Raw genomic sequence first — 26,380 nt, forward strand, 5'->3', positions numbered from 1 at the left:
AATATAATGAAATGTCAATAGTTTTGTTATTAGAATTATTCCAATTGTAACAATGTCATTAGAAGTAATAAAAATTATTCAAAGTGAACACATAACACTAAATTTAAGTCACTAAATTAAATTTCCCTTGCACCTTTCGTTTGCTGTGTTTCAAATGCCAAGCATTAGCTATTTTTTTTTTCGGGTCATTTTCATTTGGTCGAACCTTTTTTTTACCTAATAGTATACGATTGATTTCTGTACAATAATGATTTATCATCAATTTAACTATTATCTCAACAATTTTAATTGGAAATATTTTATGGTGTTCAGGACAGTTTAAAATATCATCAAAATTGAAAATATTATGTACATCGTTGCAAAGGTTATAAAATATGTGTTCATGATGACAGACCACAGGCATTTTTTTTCCAACATAAGAAATTATATTGTGTACAACTGATTTTAGAGATAATGAAGGATACTTCAATGACTGATAACTAGATTTGTACTCTCTAGCGGAGATAAGTTGATGGTCATGGTCATTAGAAACAGTAGAACACAAGAGACTAAGGCAATATTTGCAGTTTTTAAATAAGTCTTTGTTCAATTTCTTTAAAATATATCCTGCAATAAAGGTTTTTGTTTGTCCTTGTACAAATGCTGTAGTAAGTGACAATTGGTTAGTTGTTTCTGAAAAATCAGCAGCTGTGTTTATACCAGTAGAAGTCTTTGTTTGGAAGTGTTTGGCTTTATCGAATAAATTTCGAAATGAAGATAAGCTACCTTCAGTGAAGTCTTCCTCACAATTGGCACCCGGGGATTGTGGTGAGACCAAATTGTTTAATACCAATGTTTTGTAGGCCATTATAAAAGCATTGCAGTTTGGATTTGTGGACCCTACCGACCGAATTGCTCCGAAGAAGTTCTCAAGAGAGTCTTGATTTATGTGCCTTGGTAAAAATAAACGAATATTCACAAACCTTATATAGCGTTTGAAAACCTGTAAAAATGTAATAATTATTGTTATACAAATATTTATAAAATTAAGTTAGCGAACAGAATTTTTTTTGATGAAACCAACTTTTTATTGTTGAAATCCAATTTCTTATTGTTGGAACAGACGTCGTTTCCCATTTTTGTCAATAAAACGCATTGTACTTAGGATTTTTAGGCTTTGATCCCATAGCTCATGGTGTGGCGAGTTTTTTTTTACTGCTGTTCGATATTTTTTGCCATCTACAATCTTGTCAAAGCTGCCGTTCAAAGAATCGAAGAGATTATCAAAAAACTGACAGAGAAAGGCAGTATCTACAGCATCTGGGCTAATAATATTTCTAGCTGTAAAAATGAAACACAATTACCTAATTTACTTTTCTAAGTTTATGTATTAAAAAAAAAACTTACATGATAAAAAATTCATTGTAGATGAAACTCTCTGGGAGAAGACTTGTGCTGCGCACTTTACTTTCATCTTCAATATTTTCTCTGGAATAACATGATTGTCTGAGAGCCTAGGCAACATTTTGCAGTCCGGTATCTTGCAGTCTTCATTATATAACTCCAGTATATGTGACCATTTCGCTCGTTTTTGTACTCCATCAACACAAAAAATTAAATCTTTAGTGATTAGATTGTTTCTAATACACTTTATTAAATGTGGCACATCAAAAATATGTACAAGTTTTAATCTATGAAGATTATTCACTTCAACTTCATAAAATTCATCGGTTCATGCCATGTTGTTTTTAAGTTGATATGCTCTTGTGTCACATTTTAGTATATTGATGGCAGCTACATTTGCCGTACCTTGGTCACTAATGGTGGCTAAAACCCGCAACCCGGTGTCATGAACATTACGAATAACCTGTAAAATCATTTAATCATTTAATCAAGGAACATATTTATTATAAATAAAAACTATTTACTTCTTTCAGCTGACGAACCAATTCGTCTTGTTTTGTTGCACCCTGACAAAATGAATAGGCAATGGGTTGTTTATATTTTTTCCGTATACCACGAATCATGAAAACAAGAGCATGATCTGCAACATTTTGGTTCTTGGATTTTCCAGTATGAACAAAACCGTCTACTTCGTCCGTAACAGAATTGTATGATAAACCACTCGATAGACACACTTTATCAAACAAAATCGTACAGTATCTAAAATGTTAGACATTTTACTAAAGAAAGAAGATAACTAATAAATATTAAATCCTCACCGTTCACTAGGTTTTAGTTTTTTAACATTGTCTTTCAGGACGTCCATCATTAAAGGACAAATACCTGGGCCAATTGTCACACAACTCAATATATTATTCAATGTCCGTTTACTTGGCAAGACAAATAACTGAGACAACAACCTATAACATTTGGGACTCCTTTTGTATAGGGAAAGGCTCAGCATTTTCTCATCCAGAGTAAATCGCTGACCTTTATTTTTCTTTTTTGTTTCACGTAGCTGAAGTTTAGTAAAAACTGTAGCTAACGCATTGAGTTTGTCAGATAATTTTTGATGCAAATAAGTGTCAGCAAACTTTTCAGCAGCTTGCAAACGTGATTTAAAAAGATTTTTGCAACTTTTTGAACGGCGATATTTTTTTAAAACAGTTTTAGCAACCGAATAGAATTTCCTGCACTTAGGAGTTAACAAGCTACATTTTTTTACACCAATGCCTTCAAGCAAACCTGGAGTAAAATAAACAATTGTTTTAGTATTGAACAACATTTATGCGTTCTTACACGTATTAAGTATTTAAATGAGCATTATAAGCAGGCATGTACAATTTAATTCAAAACATTTTAGCATGTTTTTCAATAATATGCATGGATGAACTCTTTGATGTGTGGTTAAAAGCAAATCTAATTACCAGGGCGTTTATTCAGCTTTTTTGGTGCATGCGAAGCTATTGGTAATCGGTGGTCAACAATGTCAGCAGTTCTATCTATAAGATTATTAAAATAAGCACTCAGCTAGATTTTTGTATTTCAAAAAAATACGCAAATACTTTAAAGCACCAAAACTTGATAGCGAAGAAGACTATTATTATGCATACAAAAATTATAGTTTACCAATTATGGATTCATCAATTAATGATGTTTCTAAAACATGAAATCCTGATATATTTGATGTATCCAACACATGTTCATTGTCATTGTTTGACACTACATCCAAATCATTAGGGGATACTATTGTGTTGGATGTGCTAATGTTGATTGCTATAAACAACAAACATGTGTTATTAAAATGTTAAAACCGTTAAATGTTAGTACATACTTGGCAAATTAATAGTCGGATATGCATTTGCATTAAGCCGCTCAGTGGCGCCCAAGGGGGGGTCAAGGTGGTTCAATTGAACCAGGTATATTTAGGGTGGGGTGTCCTTAAGTTAGGAAACATCACAACATGTTTTAGGATGTAAGTGAATATCATCGAGTGGATGTGGTTATAAACTACAACACAGGTGACAGGTACAATGTGTTTACATTCTATAGTCGTTCTAATAGTGGTAGGTACTGTTTAAGCGACGTAGATTAGGTAGGTAATATAGCTATTAGCAATAGCGATAATGAATTCTGGGTAATACCGTCGGCCAGTGGCGGCGTGAATAGCTATTTTATGAGGCGACCAAAAGGGTGGGTGGGTCGTTTAAATTGTTTTATAGAGAAATATAGGTCTTTTCGATTTACGTTAACGTAAGCTAAACGTAAGCTTTTATTCGATCATAATTAATATTATTATTAATACAATAATACGTGAGGCACATTTAAGTTTTAACAATAAATACCTAGTAGTTAGTACTTAGTAGAGTACAATCTAAATAAAATCGTATTCTAAAATAGACTATATCGCGGGCCGTCAGCCGTTTGGCGTTTCCTGAAAATGAATTAATAAAAATCCAAACAAATAATGCTATAAATATACAGCTATCAGCATTTTACACAAAATCTAATAACCAATGAGCATGTTTAATGAAAATTGTGTTATTCAGACTGATTGTACGGCTATGTCGTATTATTGGAGTCTACCGTCTAGTGCGCTGTTCATTGTTTAACGTTATTTTTCTCGTCTATTATTTTGATAATTTGTACGTTATAAATTATAATGAATTCACGCGTGTGTGGTTTTTGTTGTAAAGAAAGAGGAGATTTAAACCAAACAAATTGGAGTCGACACATCCAAGCATGTAAAAGTAAAAAAAATAAAACCAACAGTAGTTTTAATATAAAACAATTTTTTACGTCAACACTTAAAAAAGGTATGTATTATTGTTATAATATTATATTTGATTGTATCTAAATATTTTTACATTTTTAATAAATTATAAATTATTTTAAGTTAATGAAGTTCATATTAACTTTATTATTTTTATTATATATATATTTATCTAGAATATTTAAATGAAGCAGATCTAACCAGCAGTATTGAAATTGATAATCCTAAAAATATTAAACCAGAACCAGAAATACAGAATCCTACAGACAAATATGGTACTTTATGCTATTTAATTCTATATTTTGTAGACATTAAGGATTAAATTAAAAATGTTAAATTATGTTCATTACATCTATAGAGCATCCAAAAGGATCTGATCATACTTGCCATGTAAACCTTGGAAGTTTGCAAGTAAATGTTGCAATTAATGAACTTGACAGACATATTTTATCAACTGTAACTAGCTCTTCTCACAAAACAGGTACCAATGCATTTATATTATTTTATTTATATTTTTTATTTTTAATGTACATAATTTATTATTTTAGAAATAATAATTCATTAAAAAAAAACAAGTAAACTTTTGATCTTAAAATTGTAAAAGTATGAATTATGTTCTTTGAATTTTATATTTAATTATTTAAAATTATTATGTTTATTTTGTCCATTTTTGTATTATGTGTATCAATATAAATTTCATATTTTTTAGTTGGTGAACTTGAATTATCATGTGAAAATTCAATTACAGGTGTTTGTAGTGAAAATGTCTATAATGTCTATATTTCAGAAGGAAATTATCCTCAAGAGCACGGTCATCGTTTTAAAACAGAATACTACTATAGAATTCTACCTAGTGGTGAACGAATCAAACGAGAATGGTTAACCTTTAATATAAGAAATAACCGTATGTATTGCTTATACTGCATGTTTTTTGGCAAAAATAAACAAAATGCATGGACAATTGAAGGCTTTCATGCTTGGCAAAGATTATATGACATTGGTACACACGAAAAAACGGAAGCGCATATAAATGCTTCAATCATAATAAAAATGAAAACTCATTGTATGCCAGTCCTTCCTCAAATATACGAATGTAAAAGATTACAAATAGCAGAAAATAGAGAAATTGTAAACTCTCTCATAGAAGTTACTTTGTTTCTTGGTCAACATTCTCTGCCATTCCGGGGTCATCGAGAAGGTTGGGAAGAAAAGAACAAAGGTAATTTTAAAGATCTTACAGTACTGTTGAGTAAGTTTTCCCCAGCTCTAGCTGTGTATATAAGTAAATTGCAATCAAAAGGAAAAAGTGAAGTTAATTTTTTATCTTGGAGACGACAGAATCAAATAATAAGTTCTGTAGCAAAATGTATAAAAACATCTATAAATAGTGAGATAAAAACATCAAAATATTTTAGTGTTTCAATTGATACTACTTTTGACTATTCGAGGCGTGAACAATTAGCCTTTATTATTCGCTATGTTTCATTTGAAGGACCATCTCCTGTTATAAAAGAAAGACTGTTATCTTTAAAAGAATCTCCACAAGCTAAAGGAAGTCAATTATTTTCTTTATTTCAAGATATTTGCCTTGAAAATAATTTAAAATGGAAAACAATGCTTGTGGGTCAAAGTTATGATGGTGCAAACAATATGCGAGGGCAGTATCAAGGATTGCAGGCTTTTATAAAAGGAATAAATCCAGCTGCTATATATACATGGTGTTACGCTCATCGGCTAAACCTTATAGTTGTTCAAGTAACTAGCAGTTCACCTGATTCTGTTAATTTATTTGGTAATTTAGAAGAGTTGTATAATTTTATTTCTTCAAGCAAAAAAAGAGTGGCATATTTTGAAAATATGCAAAAAGAAAGACATCCAACTGTTAGGGTAAAAAGGTTAAAAAGAGTTAATACTACGCGATGGATGTCATATTCGATGGCTCTTCAAACAGTTTTGTCAACTTTTGATGTTATCTTAGATACATTGGAAAATATTAAAATTACAGAGTTATCAGATTTTAAGGTATGTTCCAAAGCTAATGGTCTAATTGATTTTTTACTGACAGAAAGATTTGTTGTAACAGCAATTTGTTACAGTAAATTATTTGAAATATTAGACCCACCAACCAAAATGTTACAATCATCTGATATAGATCTATTAGGGGCAGCAAATTGCATTCAAGTGACTCTAGATAAAATAAAAAATATGCGATCAGACAATGTGTTTAATAAGCTCTACGACGATGCAGTAGATTTTGTAAACAAATCAGAGTTTGAATTTATTCCTTTGTCTACTAAACGATGTAGACGGAAAAAAATGATGTCGGACGAAATTAATGTTGATCATGTTATCACTGATCCTAAATTAAACTTTAAGGTTAATACGTATTTTTCAACAGTTGATGCCGCTATTACTGCAATTGAAGAAAGATTTCATTCAACAGGACAAAATTTACTAAGAGTTATTTCGCTTTTTTCAACTTCTCGTCTCCGTCAAACAAAGAAAGATAATTGTTCGTTACCCAAAGATGCCTTTGATACTGTTGAAGTACACAGATATACAGAAGTTAAAAGGTAAATAATAATATAATCGGATATATATAATATAATAATAAGTATAATGATACGATGTACAATAGTGTTACGAGGCGTAATATAAATCAACGACTAACTATGTATACCCGGCTACACTACGCAGGACATATAATATGCTGTAGTATATAAAAATGTATAGTCAGCGTCTGATGAACTACAGTGTGAATATATTACTTATACACTACATTATATAGGGTGTTTTGTTTATAATTCCAACACTTTCCCTTAAACAATATACCCTTATACATCAATATTTATAACTCCTAACATCTCCCTTAGCTCATTGAACCGCGTTCGTGGAGTTGGTTTTGTCATAATGTCCGCAATCTGCTCCTTGCTGGATATGTACTCCAATGAAAACAATCCCTCATTGAACTTTTCTCTTATATAGTGGTAGCGAACATCTATGTGCTTCGTTCTTCTATGAAACTCTGGATTTTTTACGAGTTTAATCGCACTTTGATTGTCTCCATACATTGTTGGCACCGTTTTTGGCTGGTCCAGCAATTCACCTAAAAACAATTTTAACCAAGTTAATTCTTGTACTGCTTGACTTAAAGCTATGTACTCTGATTCAGTTGTGCTAAGGCTAACACACTGTTGACGACGTGAACTCCATGCTATACTTCCAGATCCTAATGTAAATACTGACCCTGATGTTGATCTTCTTGTATCCAAGTCACCTGCATAGTCAGCATCACTGTATCCTTTTAACATGAGTTTTTGTCTAGAACTAAATACCAATCCAAAATTAATAGTTCCCTTTAAATATTTTAAAATTCGTTTCACTGCTGTCCAGTGTTGTTCCTTTGGATCCTCGATGTATCTACTAACTAGATTTACTGAAAAAGTTATGTCCGGTCTTGTAATCTGACTGAGATATAATAAGCTTCCGACTGCTTCACGATATGGGACTTTACTAGTTAAATTAGTATTTTGTTGCTTGTCATCTAATGAATGTTGAGGGTCTGCTGGTATTTGAACTGATTTTGCTTCAGTCATATTGAACTTCTCCAATACTCTTTTACAATACAATCTTTGGTGCATTACAATTGATCCATCAGATTTTCGCTCAATTTCTGTACCTAAAAATTGATTCAATTCTCCTTCGGTAATATTGAAATGTTGTCTCAAATATTCCATTAATGCATGTACATCCTGACTCGATGTAGCTGCAACTAGACCATCATCAACAAATATAGCGACGATTAATACTTTGTTATTTTCTCTATTAACAAAAACACAGGGATCTGCTTTTGTTTCTAATAGATTAAAGTTAAGAAGAAATGTTTTGAACTTTATGTTCCAACATCGTGGTGACTGCTTTAGGCCATATAAACTGCGTTGAAGTCTGCACACCATTTCGGTACCATCGTTGAACCCTTCTGGTTGTCTCATGTAAATTTCTTCGTCCAAATCTCCATATAGAAAGGCTGTTTGAACGTCAAATTGTCGAAGTTGTAATTGTTCTGCTGCTGATATAGCTAATATAGACCGAATTGAATCGAACTTTACTACAGGACTAAAGGTTTCATTAAAATCAATACCGAACATTTGACTATACCCTTTTGCTACTAGCCTAGCCTTGTATCGATCAACATGTCCATGAACATTATATTTTGTTTTATACACCCAACCACAATTTACAATAGTTCTGTCCTTAGGTAAACTTACGAGCGACCATGTTCCGTTTTGTTCAAGAGATTCCATTTCATTGTTCATGGCTTCTATCCATTTTTCTGAATTTTGTGACTCCACAGATTCCTTGAAATTCACTGGATCGGATTCGACTACGAAAAAGGCTGAATTATCATAACGTAATGGTTTCTTAATATTACTTCTGTCTCGCAAGTTGTACACGTTGACATTTGATCCATTTTCTTGTTCATGTTCTTGTTTTTCATTGTCATCTACACTTATTGACCCAAATTTATTTTCCATGACTTCATCTCCTTCTGATGTATTGCTGTGTTCTAAAGAGCCGTCTTTGTGTAAGCTAAGAACATCAATGTTATTACTATCATTTAAATTATTAGAACATTCTACACGTTGGTCATTTACAACACTTTCATCCTTGAAAATAACGTCTCTACTAAGTGACACCTCGTTATTTTCTTTATACCAAATACGATACCCTTTTGAAGTTTCTGAATATCCAACAAAGTATCCTTTTCGACTTTTTGCATCCCACTTCTTTCGTCGTTGTTTTGGAACTAAACTATATGCATTTATTCCAAATTCTACAAACTTTTCTATTTTAGGAAGTTTATCAAACCATAACTCATATGGAGTTTTACATACTTTCCCTGAATTACCAGTATAATTGAATGAGAACACTACTGTATTGACTGCTTCTGCCCACAGTGATTTTGGAAAATTCTTGGCATATATCATTGTTCTGGCTGCCTCACAAATAGTCCTCATTGAACGTTCAGCTCTTCCATTTTGTTCAGGAGTATAAGGTACACTTGTTTCATGCTTTATTCCAAAAATATTTAGAATTGATTGAACTTCAGAATTCTTATATTCTAATCCACAGTCACTTCTAATAGTTTTAATAACATTTTTAGTTTGAGTTTTAACCATACTCAGAAAACAATTAAGTTTTTCTTTAACCTCAGATTTATGTTTCATAAAATAAACATAAGTATATTTAGAATAATCATCTTTAAAAATAATGAAATATCTTTTACCTCCTAATGAATTCTCTTCCATGGGTCCACATACGTCGCTGTGTATTATTTGCCCTGGTTCAATAGTTATTGTTTCGCTCTGAGTGAACGTCTCCTTATGCTGTTTGCCATAGATGCATGGTTCACAGAATAACTGTCCTTGTATATCTGTTAATTGTATTTGATTGTGTTTTAAATACTCACGAACATGTTTGACATTCTGATGACATAGTATTTTGTGCCAGTGTTCTAATGTTAATTTCTTAACTGCAACGTTAGCACAGTGTCCAATTTCCTGTGAAATATCTGTTTTGATTAGCATTGAAAACAATTTATTCTCACGAACACCGACTGCAATTACACGATTATCCATTTTAAATGTACAACCTTTACTGTCTGTCACCATTGTAATTCCTTTATCAAGGCATGCCCCACAAGAAAATAAATTTACTTTTATATCAGGTACATATAAAACATTTTTTAAGTAGCCTTTTATCCACTTATTGTTAACATAAGTATGAATATTTATGTTACCTTTTCCGACTGCCATAATGTGCTTACCATCTCCAATACGTACAGGCGAATGCACATCAAAATTTTTATAATCGACGAACCACTCTTTCCGATTTGTCATGTGGTCGCTCGCACCTGAGTCCACATACCATTTGTCTGAGTCGTCGATTTCTTCAATTTTTCTTTGTACACCAATAAGCGCCAAACCGGAAGTTGATTTCTTTTCTTCTTGTTCCCTTTTGAATATCCTGCAGTCCCTTTTCCAGTGTCCTGGTTTTTTACAGTGGTTGCATTTTCCTGGTTTTGTATTATCATTTTTGTTCCCGTATTTTTGACTTTTAATATACTTGCCTTTGTTTGCAGTCAAAGCAATACTTTCAGCACCATCATTACGGACCTCCTGTCCTTGCACTTGTCGTGTTTCTTCCACCATCAATCGAGTGGTTAACTGTTCTAGCGTTCTATTTGTACTATTCATTGAGTCCCATGCACTGTAGAAGTGCCTATAGCTATCAGGTAATGTCATCAAAATTTTTGTAATCAACATTGATTCTGAGATAGGTTCTCCCAATTGTTTTAGTTGTCTACTTAGATTTTCTAGTTTCGAAATATGACCGGCTATATTGTCCTTAGGATCCATTGTATAACGATAGAATTTTTGTTGTACTATTGTTATGCTTGTGTCCGACATTTGTTCGTACACACTAAGTAATTTGTTCCACATACCATTTGCTGTGTCACAGTTCATAATGTATTGTAGAGGTTGTTCATCTAGCGAAGTGACGATACATTTTTGAGCCTTATTATCTGCCCTTTTCCATATTGAAAAATCAACACTATGCCTTTTTCTCGCTTCATCTTCAGTTTCATTACCGATTTTTGCTAAAATTGGTTTCTTTGATTTTCCTGTTACTACATCAAATATTTCTGCTGCATTCATGATAACCTTAATTTGAAATTTCCACATGTCCCAATTTGATGCATCTTTGAGTTTGTTGATTTTATATTGTTCGTTTTCCATATTTAAACAAAACGTAGATGTACACTATCTGCACACTAAGAAACGCACGCACACTACACTGCACTTACTTCGCGAATTATTATTGCTGTACACTGTCTGTACACAAAAAACACGCAATTCGTTAATCAATTATTATTTTACTAATTATTCACGACTTTATTATAAAGACCTTACTCTGGGCCCATAACCTGTTGAAGTACACAGATATACAGAAGTTAAAAGGTAAATAATAATATAATCGGATATATATAATATAATAATAAGTATAATGATACGATGTACAATAGTGTTACGAGGCGTAATATAAATCAACGACTAACTATGTATACCCGGCTACACTACGCAGGACATATAATATGCTGTAGTATATAAAAATGTATAGTCAGCGTCTGATGAACTACAGTGTGAATATATTACTTATACACTACATTATATAGGGTGTTTTGTTTATAATTCCAACAGATACATTTTGTGAAGTTTATTGTAAATTTATCAATAGCTCTGATTTGAAAAGGGAATACATTCAATACTCAAACTCATTTTTTGAATTTGAAGAATCGGCAGGTTTTCACAAAACTTATATACACGAAGAAAATGATGAAAGTGAAAAAAGTGGAGACAACGAAGATGAAGACGATTCTGGAGAAGAAGCAGGAAAAACAATAGTTGGTAACAAACAACATTTACAAAATTTGGGAACACTACTTCATTTATTCCAAGTTTGTCATAAATCAGGCTTGAAAATGGTTTTTCCGTGTTTGTATGCGTTGCATATTGCGAGTACATTACCAGTATCAAGTACAACACCGGAAAGAACATTTTCAAAACTAAAAATTATTAAAAACAGGTTGAGAACTACAATATCCCAAGAGCGCTTGGAAGATTTGATGCTCATATCTTGTGAATCTGATATCAATATCAATAACGAACAAGTCATAAAATATTTTTCTGAATTTAGCACTGTTTTAAAAACATATTTAATGTAATATACATCCATAAATTATTTTACAACTTGTATAAAGTACAATATTATATTGATGTGTTATTGAAACTATATAAAAAAATTATATAATTTTTGTTTCGCAATTTTTAAACATACTGTACCTACCCCAAAGTTAGATAATTATTTTTAAGTTCATCAATGCATTTTATTAAATAATTAACTAAAAAGTGTGTTTAGATTAAAACACTTGAAAGACAAATCTTAAAGGTATTTTTGTGATTGAAAAGGTTGTTTGCGAGCGTAGCGAGCGGCTTTGGTAGAGTTAAAAATTTTAAATGCAAGTTATCAATATTTAATTGATGAATAGGTAGGTGGGTGGCTATTGATTTAACTATTTGAACCATATATTTCATAGGTGTTGTGCGCCACTGAAGCCGCTTGGTGCCTGGACTTGTACAGTCTGATGTAAAATGCATGGCACATATAAATTTAGTTGTATAAACAATATCTGGTGTCATATTATCCAAACCTACAATTTTAATCCATTCCAGAAGTCTGGGCATATATATTCTCGGATTTGGAAATCGATGGCTGACCAAACCTAATCAAAATAGTAAATGCAGCAGATAATTAAATAGTAATTGTACCTACTTCAAGAATACAGAATACTAGCAGATATGATATTATGCTTTTCTTTATGTTAGTAGGGGAGAGTGTTGTACCTTGGACCACATGTACCTTGGTCTTATGCTTATTTCTGCCTTTGTAATTGATGACATCATAAACAATGTATAATATAATAAGAAATTAAAGACCGACAACCGCACAACTATTACAATGGAGATTGGAGAATTTTGACTATCTAGTTGCGATATAGAACGTGCATAGTCGCATTCATAGATAAGTATAATGTGAGAAATGGCAATGAGATAATAACGTCGCGAGCGCCAATCAGTACGACTGCCACCGCGACATACAGCGCTAATGGTGGTTGTACAATGAAACTATACGGTACAAAACGGTCTGATAGAGTTGCACCACCCTGGCACGCTCTCCGCGTGTGTTCGGTCTACCGCACGCGACCGCCGCCGCAGTCGCCCCGCGTTCTGCGGCTGTGTAGTGCGGCGCTCGCGTCAACCGAAGCGCACGGTTTACGGGCGCCCGTCCGCGCACGTATCCCACTAGAACCGCGGTCGGTCGTGCGCCGTGACCGTTTACCGGTCACGGTCGTTTCGACCTTCCTCGGAGTCGGCTCGCCCACGGGCGGACCGGCGCTCGGACGCACGCGTCCCGAGACGAGTGTCCGCGTCGTCGTCGCCGCGGGGATCCGTCACGGGACGCAGTTGTTGTAAAACCGAGATCCCTGGTTGATCCTGCCAGTAGTCATATGCTTGTCTCAAAGATTAAGCCATGCATGTCTCAGTGCAAGCCGCATTAAGGTGAAACCGCGAAATGCTCATTAAATCAGTTGTGGTTCCTTAGATCGTACCCAAGTTACTTGGATAACTGTGGTAATTCTATAGCTAATACATACCGACAGAGTTCCGACCGCGGTAATTTCAGCTCCAATAGCGTATATTAAAGTTGTTGCGGTTAAAAAGCTCGTAGTCGGATTTGTGTCTGGGCGGTGCCGGACCACCCTGGCGGTCCGTCGTGTCGCGGGACCACGTGTCCCGTCGGCGCGGTCGTCGTCGCGCTCGTCAGCCGTCTCGGGGTGTTAGTTACCGGCACGTCGGCAGGCGGACACGTGTCTCGGGCTTCCGGCGCGCCGCGCGGCCGTCGGGGTTCGACGACGACGGCCGCCTACTCCAATCTTGCTGCGCGGTGATGTTCACCGATTGCCGTCGGCGGGCCGACACGTTTACTTTGAACAAATTAGAGTGCTCAAAGCAGGCTCAAATCTGGCGGGGTGGCTTCACGGCTGTCTCGTCAAAAGGCCCTGAATACTGGTCGCATGGAATAATGGAACAAGACCTCGGTCCCGCGCATCTCCGCCCTTCGCGGGCGCGCGAAATCGCCCTCCGGGGACTTTCCGTGCGCGTCCCGCCGGGCCGGTTTTCGGGACCGGAGGTAATGATCAACAGAGACGGGCGGGGGCATTCGTACGAAAGTTAGAGGTTCGAAGGCGATCAGATACCGCCCTAGTTCTAACTGTAAACGATGCCAGCGTTTCATTAACTACCCGGCGGGCAGCTTCCGGGAAACCGAAGCTTTTCGGTTCCGGGGGAAGTATGATTGCAAAGTTGAAACTTAAAGGAATTGACTGAAGGGCACCACTAGGAGTGGAGCCTGTGGCTTAATTTGACTCAACACGAGAAACCTCACCAGGCCCGGACACCGGAAAGATTGACAGATTGAGAGCTTATTCTTGATTAGGTGGGTGGTGGTGCATGGCCGTTCTTAGTTGGTGGAGCGATCTGTCTGGTTAATTCCGATAACGAACGAGACTCTGTCCTGCTAACTAGGCGGGTAACCCCGGGTCGGCGTGTGCGCGGCGCGGGCGGTTTCGGCCGTCCGTGTTCGCGTACCCGTCGGCTCGGCCCGGTATCCCCGAACGCGTTCGCCCATCGTCCACGGCGGTCGTCGAGCGCGGCCGCGCCATCCGCGTCCCGGTGTGCGGCGGGTGTGTGTCGGCCGGGGGGCAACCTCCGGTCGGCGCGCGTCCGTTGTGCGTCGGGCTCTGTGGTGAAGCGCTCCGTGTTCGCGGCCTTCGCCGGCGGATCACGATACGTTACTAGGGCTATCGCCGGCTCCCAGGAGCTTAAACTCTTCTTAGAGGGACAGGCGGTGGACGAAAATAGCCGCACGAGACTGAGCGAAAACAGGTCTGTGATGCCCTTAGATGTTCTGGGCCGCACGCGCGCTACACTGAAGGATTCAGCGTGTGTTAACATCCCTGGGCCGACAGGCTTCCGGGTAACCCGCTGAACCTCCTTCGTGCTTAGGGATCGTGGCTTGCAATTTTTCCACGTGAACGAGGAGTTCCCAGTAAGCGCGAGTCATCAGCTCGCGTTGATAAAGTCCCTGCCCTTTGTATACACCGCCCGTCGCTACTACCGATTGAACGGTCGCATTGAGGTCTTCGGAGTGGACGCGCGTTATTCGGCCCCCTGGGGGGCTGGGTCGTCGGGCGACCGCGAAGATGACCGAAATCGGCCGTTTAGAGGAAGTAAAAGTCGTAACAAGGTTTCCGTAGGTGAACCTGCGGAAGGATCATTAGAGACGGGCCCGCGGTACCGGCAGCACTTGCCGGTCTCGCGCGCGCCTGATCCGACCCCGTGGCCGCGTGCGCTCGCGACTAGTTCGCCGACCGCCCGCGCGCCGCGACCCCCGACCGAGCGTTGACCGAAAGATGGTTAACGTCGAAAAACCATACGGGCCCCGCCGTGCGTCCGCGCACGGCGCGTGGCCGGTAGAAGTTTCGTCGACAAAAAAAAAACACCCGACCCCGAACAGCGGATCACTTGGCTCGTGGATCGATGAAGACCGCAGCTATCTGCGCGTCGTCGTGTAATCCGCAGGTTATACGAACATCGACCAGTCGAACGCACATTGCGGCCTCGGTGACCCGCGGGCCCCGGGCCACGCCTGTCTGAGGGTCGTATACCGGATACTCGGCCAGACCGATGTGCCGCCGGCAGGCGTCCGACGGCGGCGGCAGTCCTCCCGGGGACTGTCCGCCCGCCCGTCGGCCGCTCCGGTGGTGCGAGATTGGCGGTTCGACCGTGGAAAACCACGCTCGCGCGGCCACCTCCGGTCGTCCGCCCAAGTTGTGACGGCAAACAGTCACGGGTTCTCGAGGTTCTTCGAGTTCATAAACGAATTTCAACCAATAGGATACTCTATAATACTGAAAGACAAATTAGAAAATAGGAAACAAAACGACTTAGAGTCAATTTCTAGTTTTGTTACGGAAATAGAATATTTATGTAGTCAAGTAGATAAGGATATGAAAGAGTAAGATATTTGTGTTTACATACTAAAAGGTATAAGGGAACCTATATTACACGCAATTTCACTTCACGAAAACAGTAACTTGAAAAAGTTAAAAGAAAATTTAAAAAAATATGAACTTATGCAATTTAGAATTAATTCAAGAAGCTTAGCGAATACACGGACATTTTGAACAAACAAGTGCAATTAAATACCGAAACAAAGGATAGCAACCAAGAAATTAAACGTTTAAATACAAAATTAGAAGGAATAGAGAGTTATTATAAAAACAAAATTGATCAACTATGTACCGAAATGAACAATTTAAAAAAATACGACAAGACAGTACATTTTGAAGATAGATCACGCAACAGAGACAAAAGTCCAGACAAATCAGATTACAAAGGCAGGAACAATTATAGGGAAAAAAGTCCTTATCCCGATAGGTATAACGACTATAAGTTCAGAGAAAGTAGTAAAGATAGATATAATAACCATAAATACAGAGATAACAGCAGATAAATGAGCAATAATTGAGATAGGTCTTATTCAAGGGATTAGAAAAACTCCTACGACAGGTCCAGAGATACCAGCAGAAATAGATATAACAGAAATCGTGGAAATGACGCAAATAGAAAACAGCACAGTAGGGACACAGCAGAGAAAGATACTCAACACCGGAAAAATTTAATGGAAGAGAAAACATAACATGCTACAAATGCAATGAAAAAGGACATTATACAAACGATTGCAATTTTTCAAAAAACGAATAGCACCCGAACTAAGAGAAAAATTGGAATATCTACCTCGGGGAACAAATAATATTAATTTAAAAATCGACACCTCTAAATTTAACAGAGATAAAAAAATTTAAAAAAAATAATTATATTATTTTTGTAGAAAATTGGTACAAATCAAAAAATTCAAATAAACTAATAACTTATGAACTAAACGGCGATGACGAAAAAGCTATAGAAAACATCGTAACAATAAGTAGTTTGAACCCACTAAACGAATTTCAAGGTCAAGAAGACGAGAAAGCCATAGAAACCAAAAACCAGCTAATTCAACACAAAAATGAAATCAAAATTTAAGCGTAGATTCAGATACGGAACGAAAACAAAGAGTGATCACCATAAAAATAAAACTAGACGGCGACGAACAAAATGCAATAATTATAGACACAGGCTCAAATATATCATGTACAGATTATTCCCTAACAAAAAATAAACCAATCATTAAACCCAAAGAACAAATAACTATAACAGGCGCTGGCAACAACGAACTGATACAAATAGGAACAACAGAATTAATAATTACAATCAACACACGCCAATATCAAATCAAAGTAGACGTCGTTGAAGGACTAAATTGTAAATTACTATTAGGAAACGATTTTAATATTAGATACAACCTAATTGTCGATTTTAAAAATAAAAACATACAAATCGATAATAATTCTATAAAAATAGACGAAATATGGTACGAACATAATGTAAATCACAACTTAAACATTTATACAACAGAAAGCATCACAAGTGCAACCAACATTAATAAAAATTAAATTAAAATTATATCTAACGAAAATATTACCATAGCTCCCAAGACTAGGTCAAAATTAAAGGTGTCCACAAAAATGCAAGACAAGCAAATACAATATATAATAAACCAACTGAGCGCCTACAAAATTATAAAAAAATAACTCTAGAAACAACATTATTCAATAGTGATGACGAAGTCATATTATACAATTTCTCCAATACCTATAGTAATAGACCGAGAAACATGGTTATAGCAATTGCCACTGAATTAAATACAATTAAACGCGATAGACACGAAATAAAAAATATTAATTCAGACAATAAAATTATTAATAAAGAAAAAATAATAGTAACAAAAATAACAGAAGTAACGGATAAACAAGGTACAGTAGAACCTCGATTATCCGTGACTCGATTATCCGTGTTTGCGATTAACCGTGCTCACTCTTCCAACAATTTAAAAATAAGTATGGACTGTAAATATATATGTAGTTATAATCGAACATTTTATATTACATAATACACGGTATCGACAATTATATTAATGACATTTTTGACGATAATAATATGAAGATAAGCAATATTGTACATCGATTTTGACTTCCATGACATTATTGGCTTAAGAAAAATTAGAAGTGAAGTAAGGAAAATTATTTCAAACCAAAAGAAACAAAGACTGATAACTTCATATTTTAAGCCCTAATAACTTGTTGTATAAAATTATTGTATGTATATTATGTATGTATACATATTTCTAATTATAATTGAATCAAATTTTTAAAATTTCATTATTATAAAATTGTACCTATGTATTTCTAATTAAAATTAAATAAAAATTTCATTATTATAAAAAGTCTCGATTAACCGTGATTTTCATTTATCCGTGTGACCCCCTCCCCATCATTACCCCGGATAATCGAGGTTCCGCTGTACAATAATAAAAATACCTAACGAACTTAGCTATGAACAACGTATAAAGACACAAATACCAATAAACAAATTCAAGCGTTTATTCACCTCAGACCCTTTGACTTAGGATGCGCACAAGTAGAACCGCGTGAAATTAAATTTAAAACAGACAAATCGACATTTCAACCACCGTAATTAATTAAAGAAATCCGGGAAAGTTTCGAAAATCTTATACATTTTATCAAGTCCCTTGAATAATTTTTCTAAATATTACTTTAAACAAGAAACACAAGATTTAACATAACTGTACAAATTTAACCTTCCTCAAGATTTTATAATATGTAATACCTTTTACCTACCACTCAACAAGCCACCGTCGGAGACCAGCAGACCGCTCCGGCCGCCAACGTTCTTTCATTCGATTTCTACTGATTCATCATCAACCATCATTCTCCATTACGTCCCGGACCTGCAAATTGCAACACTGTCCACGACGAAAATTTTTCACGCAACCACGCCGACCTCGTGTTCGGTGTCATCTTTTATCCGTTTCCACGACACTGAACTTTCGTTTCGGTTGTTATGTACGACTATTTGATGAGGGCACCGCCATGGGCCACCGATGGCCGAAAGGCCAATCCACTGTACACACTACCACTTTAAGTCAACTTCTCAAGTCAGCTGTCAACCACGTTATCGTTATATTATATATTGTTTATATATATATGCATTATATAACGATTTTAAATCAACGAACAAATTTAATTTAACTATCTACCTTTAATATTTCTCCCGAATTTTATAATATGTAGTACCATTTTAGGAACAAATATGTAATTTAGCACCAGATTAGTAAAATCAATAGCAAGACATTAGCAGTTTTTATACTAACTAAACTATTGTAATATTATAATATAACAAATTACATTTAAGGAAAAATAATAGAATATTAAAAACATGTTACAAAAGTAAAAAACAAAAGAATAGAATGTATTTTCAGCATAATCAAATATATATATATAAAATTATGCTTAAATGTTAATTTAATCTTACTACTTTAATAATTAATTATATAATGCGTGCCTAAAAAAAATAAATATGAATTAAGGTTATAAAAATGTATTGATTGGTCCTTTTGTGGAAAAATGTTTTCTTAGAGATTGTTCATAGTTTGAAGTATAATATATTTATTTCAACAAATAGCAATAAATATTCGTTGTTTTTCTATGGTATTTTATTCTTTGATTCTGTGGTAGTTAATTCTTCTCCTCTTCTTGTATTTCATAAGGTAAGTATTTGAATATTATCTTGCTTGTTTTCGTTTTGTCGAATTTGATTTATTTGGTTGTCATATTTTAAGCTAAACGAAGTGCACAGGGTCAGCGAATATATAATTATATAACAATTTTATTTGGCCTTTTTTTTTTTTAATTATAATATATCAATAATATAGGTAATAATAATATAATTTTTAGTTTTTCTCTTCGATCAATTGTAGTTTACGAGCAATTGTATTTCGATCAAAAGTTTTCGATTAATTATCATGCGATAAATTGTTTTCGATAATTGACGGGATACCGATAAATCCACTGACGGTGGTTTGTTTATTTTATGCAAAATAAACATTAAAACCAGTGGTAATACTACTAATTTAAAAAAACACATCAAACAGAAACATCCCTCTATCAATATTGAGAAGATTTCAAAGATGGCCAGACAATAGATGCTTTCAACAGTTTCAACAAGTCTTGATGAAGTAAATTTGATAATTCCGCAGAGACGGCTATTATAGCAAATCAAATAGTTGATACTGTAAGTTTAATTAATGAATAATTGCTAAAATAAATCAATTTCTGATACGTTTGAATCGGGCTGATAGTTTGTGGTCTTTTCATAATGAATTGGTCTCAAAAAAAGCCTCGGAAAACTCTGCAGACAACAATGTGCGTATGCCAATTGATTTAAAACATTTTTTAAGCCAACCAACAATAAACCTTACATGAAAATATTATTCAATTTTGGAATGTACATAAAACTATGTATCCTTACATAACTAAAATAGCTGAGCCTTATTTGTCACTTGTAGCCACATCAGTTCCTTCTGAGAGAATGTTCTCCAAGGCAGGTAATATTATGAACGCAAAATGAAATAGATTAAAGGGTGAACAATTGCAACAAGTTCGCTGAACTTAGATGACTGGCATTTACAATGATACATTAATCCTATTAATTATTTTGTATAGGTATATTATTTGTAAATATGTATAATGCCATTTACTTTATGTTGTAATTATTTTGTATATATTATTTGTAAATATCTATAACGTAATTATCTGTACAGCCTACGGTTTCGTATGTATTGGTATTGTAAAAAGTTTATGTGAAAGTCAATCCAATAATACCAATGACATAATTACTAAAAACATTTATATTATAATTACAGTATTAACAGTATTTACCATAGTCATTTGTCGTGTTATTAATCTACTTTACATACTCTAAATCCTAACTCAGTCAACGCAAACTTTAATTTCAATATTATATATATATATATTAGCAGATTCTTACTAATTAATAATGTAATATTTTACATTTTTACATTATGTACTTTAGTAATATTTTATGTTAATGCCAGTACACACTACACATTACACACTAAACAGCAACAAGATTGTTGCTTCAATGAGAAGAAATAAAATGTGTTTATGACAGAATATTAGGTCATCATTTAAAAAATATTTAAAGTTGCACAACCTATTTGTCTATCTAGAATCTTGGTGGTAATTAAACATAAATTAATAAACTTATTTTTAACCTCTGTGCCATTACTTTTGCCGCGTATGTACAGCGGCCGCCCCTATGGGGGCCATCAGGCCGATGCTTAGTACGTTAATGCGGCAAAAGTAATGGCACAGAGAGGAGGGGACCCGCGTATGTCGTCGTCGTTGTCGTCGTGGTCGAAATTATAGAATAATTTGAGCAAGCACCCAGTTCTTTTTCTCGCTGGATGACGTCATAAACGGGCGGCCATGTAAAATTAATTGCTCCACGTGGAGCCGTTATTTTGTGTTTGACTAATCACTAAACATTAAGTATGAGTAAATGTGATAATAAAAAATAAATCATAAAATGACAGTATTGACCATGAGTTAAATTGCAATGTTATGCGTGTAATAAAAAAACATGAAAAAATTGCATACGATATGGAGATAAAAATGCATATTATGCATTTTATCTTATTTCTTTATAAGTAACGTACTTGATAATAGTTTATCGCATCCGGCATGAACAGTACAAACGCATATAAAAGAGCGTTGTGTACAATGCACGGTCAGTCTAACTTCAACACAATATACAGACCTACCCAGGCAGACTGTAAGTATGTTGGACGGAGACAAGACGGAATGTTCGGTAGCATCAATGGATTCTACATGCAAGAGGAGGAAGGCGGAGAAACCTGTTACACCGATGAAGAAGGCAAAGACGACGTCAAGAGCGTTCACGAACATTCCACTGTTGCAAATTCGGGCAGCTATGGAGATAGAGAAGTTGAGTGCCGACAATTTGGTTCACGTCACTCAACTACTGACAGATTTCAAACTGAAGGTGGGCACGCAATATCACATTTCAGTTTGGATAGTTTTGATATCTTTATGGCACCCAGAACATTTTGCAACAATGATGAACCCGAAGAAATGGATGACTACGAACCTGGCACGCGACGAGAGACTGGAGGAATGCAATATGGAGGATGTTCCTATGAGGGAGAAAATCAAGGCCATGTTGCTCGTGGCTCGCCCATTTATGAGCACTTGCTTCGAAGAGTTGTCGATCGATTTTGTGACATCGATTTTCGAGGCAATGATCGATACATCAGCGACGTTATTGTCCCCCGTGGACCTAACGGAGTTGATGAAGTTGCTAAAGAGCTACAAACTATGTTGCGACAGTATCCCCCAAAACTCCCAGTCATCGTCACAGCCCATGGCGACCATGTCCATTGCATCCACGTCTGCCGACAGTCAAACTCGGCTTGTCGGTGTATATGGTCGCAACGATCCGTCCTCTATCGCCAACATGGACGACGACGCCTTCGAAGACGCGTTTGGGCGATACGCCTCACGTCGTCGGACTGGGAAAGCATCGTGCGATATTTTTCTACAGACGGCCGGGAACCCCAACAAAATGACGGCGTCGGTTCCTATGGAGGATTACGTGATGGACGCAATTTTGTACAAGTATGTGGTGAAAAATTATTTGCAATATGTTCGTCGTTCGTATTTAAAAGAAGTGTTCATGTCGACCATGGTTAAAAAATACGGTCCATCGTATCAATACGATTTGGTTAATTTAAATAAATATAAATTTCGGACCACAGAAGTTGACATTTTGTATAACAGACTTTTGCCCAGTGTACGAAATTACGAAAATAAATTTCAAATGTTTCAAAATCATAAATACTATTACGAACCGTTTGAAGCAACTCCGTTTTATATTCATATAAAATCCGTTTATAGTATGTCGGATAAATTAAAAATATACAAAGGTACTAGCAAAATACTCGCGCCTAAACAATGTCAATTTTGTTCATACCAACACTATAGGGAAAATACACGTCATAATAGAAAATTGGTGAAATTATGGTATCCGTTATTAAACCAAGCTACTTATGACCATATATTCGACCACATGTACGATCCTAATTATATGGATAATATTGACTTTTCATTAATTTAGGAAGTCAGATCTCGAAGGACTCAGGGACACGAAGGAAATGTGGAAATATGCGTCAATGAAATGCCGAACGACGTTCCCAGAGAGCTCAGTGCATTTGCAGAACATCAAGACGGCGATGCGAACCACTCTCCCGTTGATGAAGACTTCGGATACCATGAGAGAGGTTCCAGTGTCCAGCCAGTATGCGAGTATCTAACGTCGCTAAAAAATTTGTTGTACCAGTATCCATGTTGCCCACCCGACGCGTTCACTAATATTAAGGAATTTTACTTGAATAATAAATTAAATTGTATACTAGAAGAAGATAAAAAATGTAAAGTAGCTCTTAGGAATTGGTGCGCTATTATACGGGACTGGAGTATTAAATAATTCGTTGAATATTATAATAAACCTAACGTAAAACCGTATTTTAACGCGTACGCTAGAGGTCCTGGAACAGTTTATTACGATATCGATAAATCCGTTTCAATAGCTTCCGAGTTATTGATGTATCAATTTGAAAACAACGAGGGTCTTATTTGTCGATTTTTACAAACTCTAGTCAATATATTAGATAAAAAAATTCCGAAAAGAAATAGCATGCTAGTACATTCTCCTCCCAGCGCGGGCAAAAATTATTTTTTCGATGCCGTAGCCGCCTTTTTTTTGAATTACGGTATGTTCGGAACTGCCAACAAAACGAATAATTTCAGTTTTTCCGATGGCGCCGGCAAACGTCTCGTCATATGGAACGAACCTAATTACGAGGTGTATCATTTGGAAAAAATGAAAGAGCTACTAGGAGGGGATACCACTAGAGTGCATGTTAAATACAAAAACGATGTTCCCCTGCAAGGCCCCCCGATAATATTATTAACCAATCACTATTTATCAATAATCAATGACCCGTCGTTCAAGGACCGTTTATCAGTGTACACGTGGATAAGCGCACCTTTCCTAAAAATGTACAATAAAAAACTGTCACCATTATTTTTTTATCATTTATTAAATAAATACAATATTACATATTATTGAATTGTGTGTTATTATTTATTACGTATCTTATTCTATTGTTACAAATTGATTGTACATCGACGACAAATCGTCACGGAAAAAGTACTGGCCCTGTGTAGTAGATAAATTGTGATGCATCACACCGTCTTCGAATGGAATATGAATTTTGTCAAAGTGCGTGAATTGGAACGGTGCTCCGAATTCAACAACCATTTCAGTGTTGACCTCAAACACAACTTCAATGTCAGTGAAACTGCTAGGTTTTATTGCTTGACTGGTGGTAGTCAATCTGTGTACCGGATAGACGCCCACGTGCAACGACGGTTGTTTTTCGACTGCGCTGTCATCACCGTGACGCCATATGTATTGACCGCATTCCAATGGTCTAAAATAACGTTTGCTATCAAACAATTTCGTGTACGCATCTTCTCGCAGTTCTTTGGTCTCCGTATCGTTCACTTTTTCCGTATTTTTACCAATTTTGATTTGTGTGAATCCAGCTCTTCGGTTTTTCTTGTTCACCATAATAACAGTGTCATTTCCTGTAACCGATTTTCCGGAAATCCCGTTAAAAACTCCTTCTATAGGTTTTCCCAACAATCCCAATTTAGGGCTGTACGAATACTCTGCAATAGTTTTCCCGGTTGTGAAACTAGCATCAATTTTGGTGATGAGTTCGTTTAACAATGGCCAACCGAGTTTTGTGCTGTGTCCTTTGTCCGCGACCATTGTGTAATAATGATTGTTGTGAAACGGTAAGTGAAAAAAAGAATTCGGTATACCGTCGAATTCACCGGTAAAAATCGGTTTTCCGTCGTACTTACACCCGTACATTGCTTGTATGGTTTCCTCTTGATATTTACTATTGTCATCGGAACACGAAGTCGGATTCATCGCATCGGTTGTTCCAAAACCGTATTTGTAGTTCACACCCCGAGTAATGTTAGTTAAATTATGTGCGACCACGGCAAATTTATTTTGATTTAGTGTAGCCAAACTAGACGTAGTTGCATTTGTTTAGAAGGCCGTTCGCGGATTACGCATTACGACGTTCACTTTTACGTGTTTACACAACGAACCTGGTGTAGTACTCACTAGCTTGTATTCGCTGGGCGATAAATACAAAAATGGATATTCAACCGGTATGTGATTTAACGACGTTGTTACCACGTGCAATCCTTTTACTGTAGAAGATAAGTCCAACATTTTCCAAGCCAATCCGTATGATATAAATGAATGACATTTTTTGAATACCATAGTATAACCTGTTGTAATGTGTGTGGGTATAGGTAATACAGCATTTTCAGCACTGGGATTTCCCGTATCACTGTCAGAAGCAGTGGCGTTAGCAGTACCAGGTAAAACCATATTGGATTTCTTGTTGAAAGAATATTCCGCTGGGGAATCAGCAGCCCTCTTGGACGACGATGTAGGTGTCTCCATATTATTACCGCTAGTTAAAAAATTATTATCGACGTTATCGACGTGCTGGTGATCAGTACGCAATTGTCGGCTCGAGTCAGTGTTATTTGTTGATTTTGTTGTGGTATCAGGTGGTTCTGCATTACCCTTGGACTCTGCTCCTTTTGCGCCTTTGTCCTTGTTCTGTTGATCTACGAATAAACGTCACAGTGTTAAATTATATTAAACATGTATATTTGAAATATAACGCAGACTCACCAGGTTGTTCACTACCGCACTGTGGGTATATTGCGCTGTAACTGCCGGTAATCGCTTCGTGTGTACGTTCTGCTATGTTTTTGAGCCCAAGGCCAACAATTGTGGCAATGTTACCATAGTATTTATCGGTAGTATTCATTGCTGCCAACATTGATTTTTTATCTGCTTCCCATACTTGATCTTTTGTCGGGTTGGTCATATTGTTATAATCGACATCGTGTTGGAACGTGACCTTGTCCATTTCAGTTTTCGGTAACGAACACCCGATAAACTTATTGTTCGCATCGTACAACTTATTACCCGGTCCTGTATACGAACTTCCGAACCACGTGATACCACCATTATCACACGCTGCCTCTTGATTATGAATTTTTTCATAGGTTTCTGCATTTTTGCTTCCAACTACGGGTGCCTGACCCAACAGACCGGTACACATAGTTAGACCAGCCGATGCCATTGCGAACCACAGACTGATGCTTTGTATCACATGTTTATTATTTTTATATCACTTTACATAGCCGCCCGTTTATGACGTCATCCCGCGAGAAAAAGAACTGGGTGCTTGCTCAAATTATTCTATAATTTCGACCACGACGACAACGACGACGACATACGCGGGTCCCCTCCTCTCTGTGCCATTACTTTTGCC

At 36.2% G+C, this 26,380-nt stretch overlaps 3 protein-coding genes and 1 pseudogene across 3 annotated transcripts; 3 read left to right on the plus strand and 1 right to left on the minus strand.

The window, feature by feature from the left end:
• Positions 1–4,084: 4,084 nt before the first annotated feature.
• LOC132932511 (zinc finger MYM-type protein 1-like) lies at positions 4,085–6,653 on the plus strand. The gene is made up of 5 exons (XM_060998900.1): positions 4,085–4,172; positions 4,372–4,470; positions 4,554–4,676; positions 4,905–6,541; positions 6,594–6,653. The coding sequence occupies exons 1-5, from the start codon at positions 4,085–4,087 to the stop codon at positions 6,651–6,653; spliced, it is 2,007 nt and encodes a 668-aa protein (XP_060854883.1).
• Positions 6,654–15,382: 8,729 nt separating this feature from the next.
• LOC132937626 (5.8S ribosomal RNA) lies at positions 15,383–15,540 on the plus strand (annotated as a pseudogene).
• Positions 15,541–21,702: 6,162 nt separating this feature from the next.
• Positions 21,703–23,254, plus strand: LOC132932512 (uncharacterized). The gene is made up of 2 exons (XM_060998901.1): positions 21,703–22,559; positions 23,059–23,254. Exons 1-2 carry the CDS (start codon positions 21,703–21,705, stop codon positions 23,252–23,254), a joined length of 1,053 nt encoding a protein of 350 aa, XP_060854884.1.
• A 1,814-nt stretch (positions 23,255–25,068) lies between these two features.
• LOC132932513 (uncharacterized) lies at positions 25,069–25,972 on the minus strand. The gene is made up of 2 exons (XM_060998902.1): positions 25,732–25,972; positions 25,069–25,664 (listed from the first exon to the last, which is right to left on the minus strand). The coding sequence occupies exons 1-2, from the start codon at positions 25,970–25,972 to the stop codon at positions 25,069–25,071; spliced, it is 837 nt and encodes a 278-aa protein (XP_060854885.1).
• Positions 25,973–26,380: the final 408 nt, after the last annotated feature.

The sequence above is a fragment of the Metopolophium dirhodum genome, chromosome 1 (assembly GCF_019925205.1).
Source record: "Metopolophium dirhodum isolate CAU chromosome 1, ASM1992520v1, whole genome shotgun sequence".
Taxonomy (NCBI): domain Eukaryota; kingdom Metazoa; phylum Arthropoda; class Insecta; order Hemiptera; family Aphididae; genus Metopolophium; species Metopolophium dirhodum.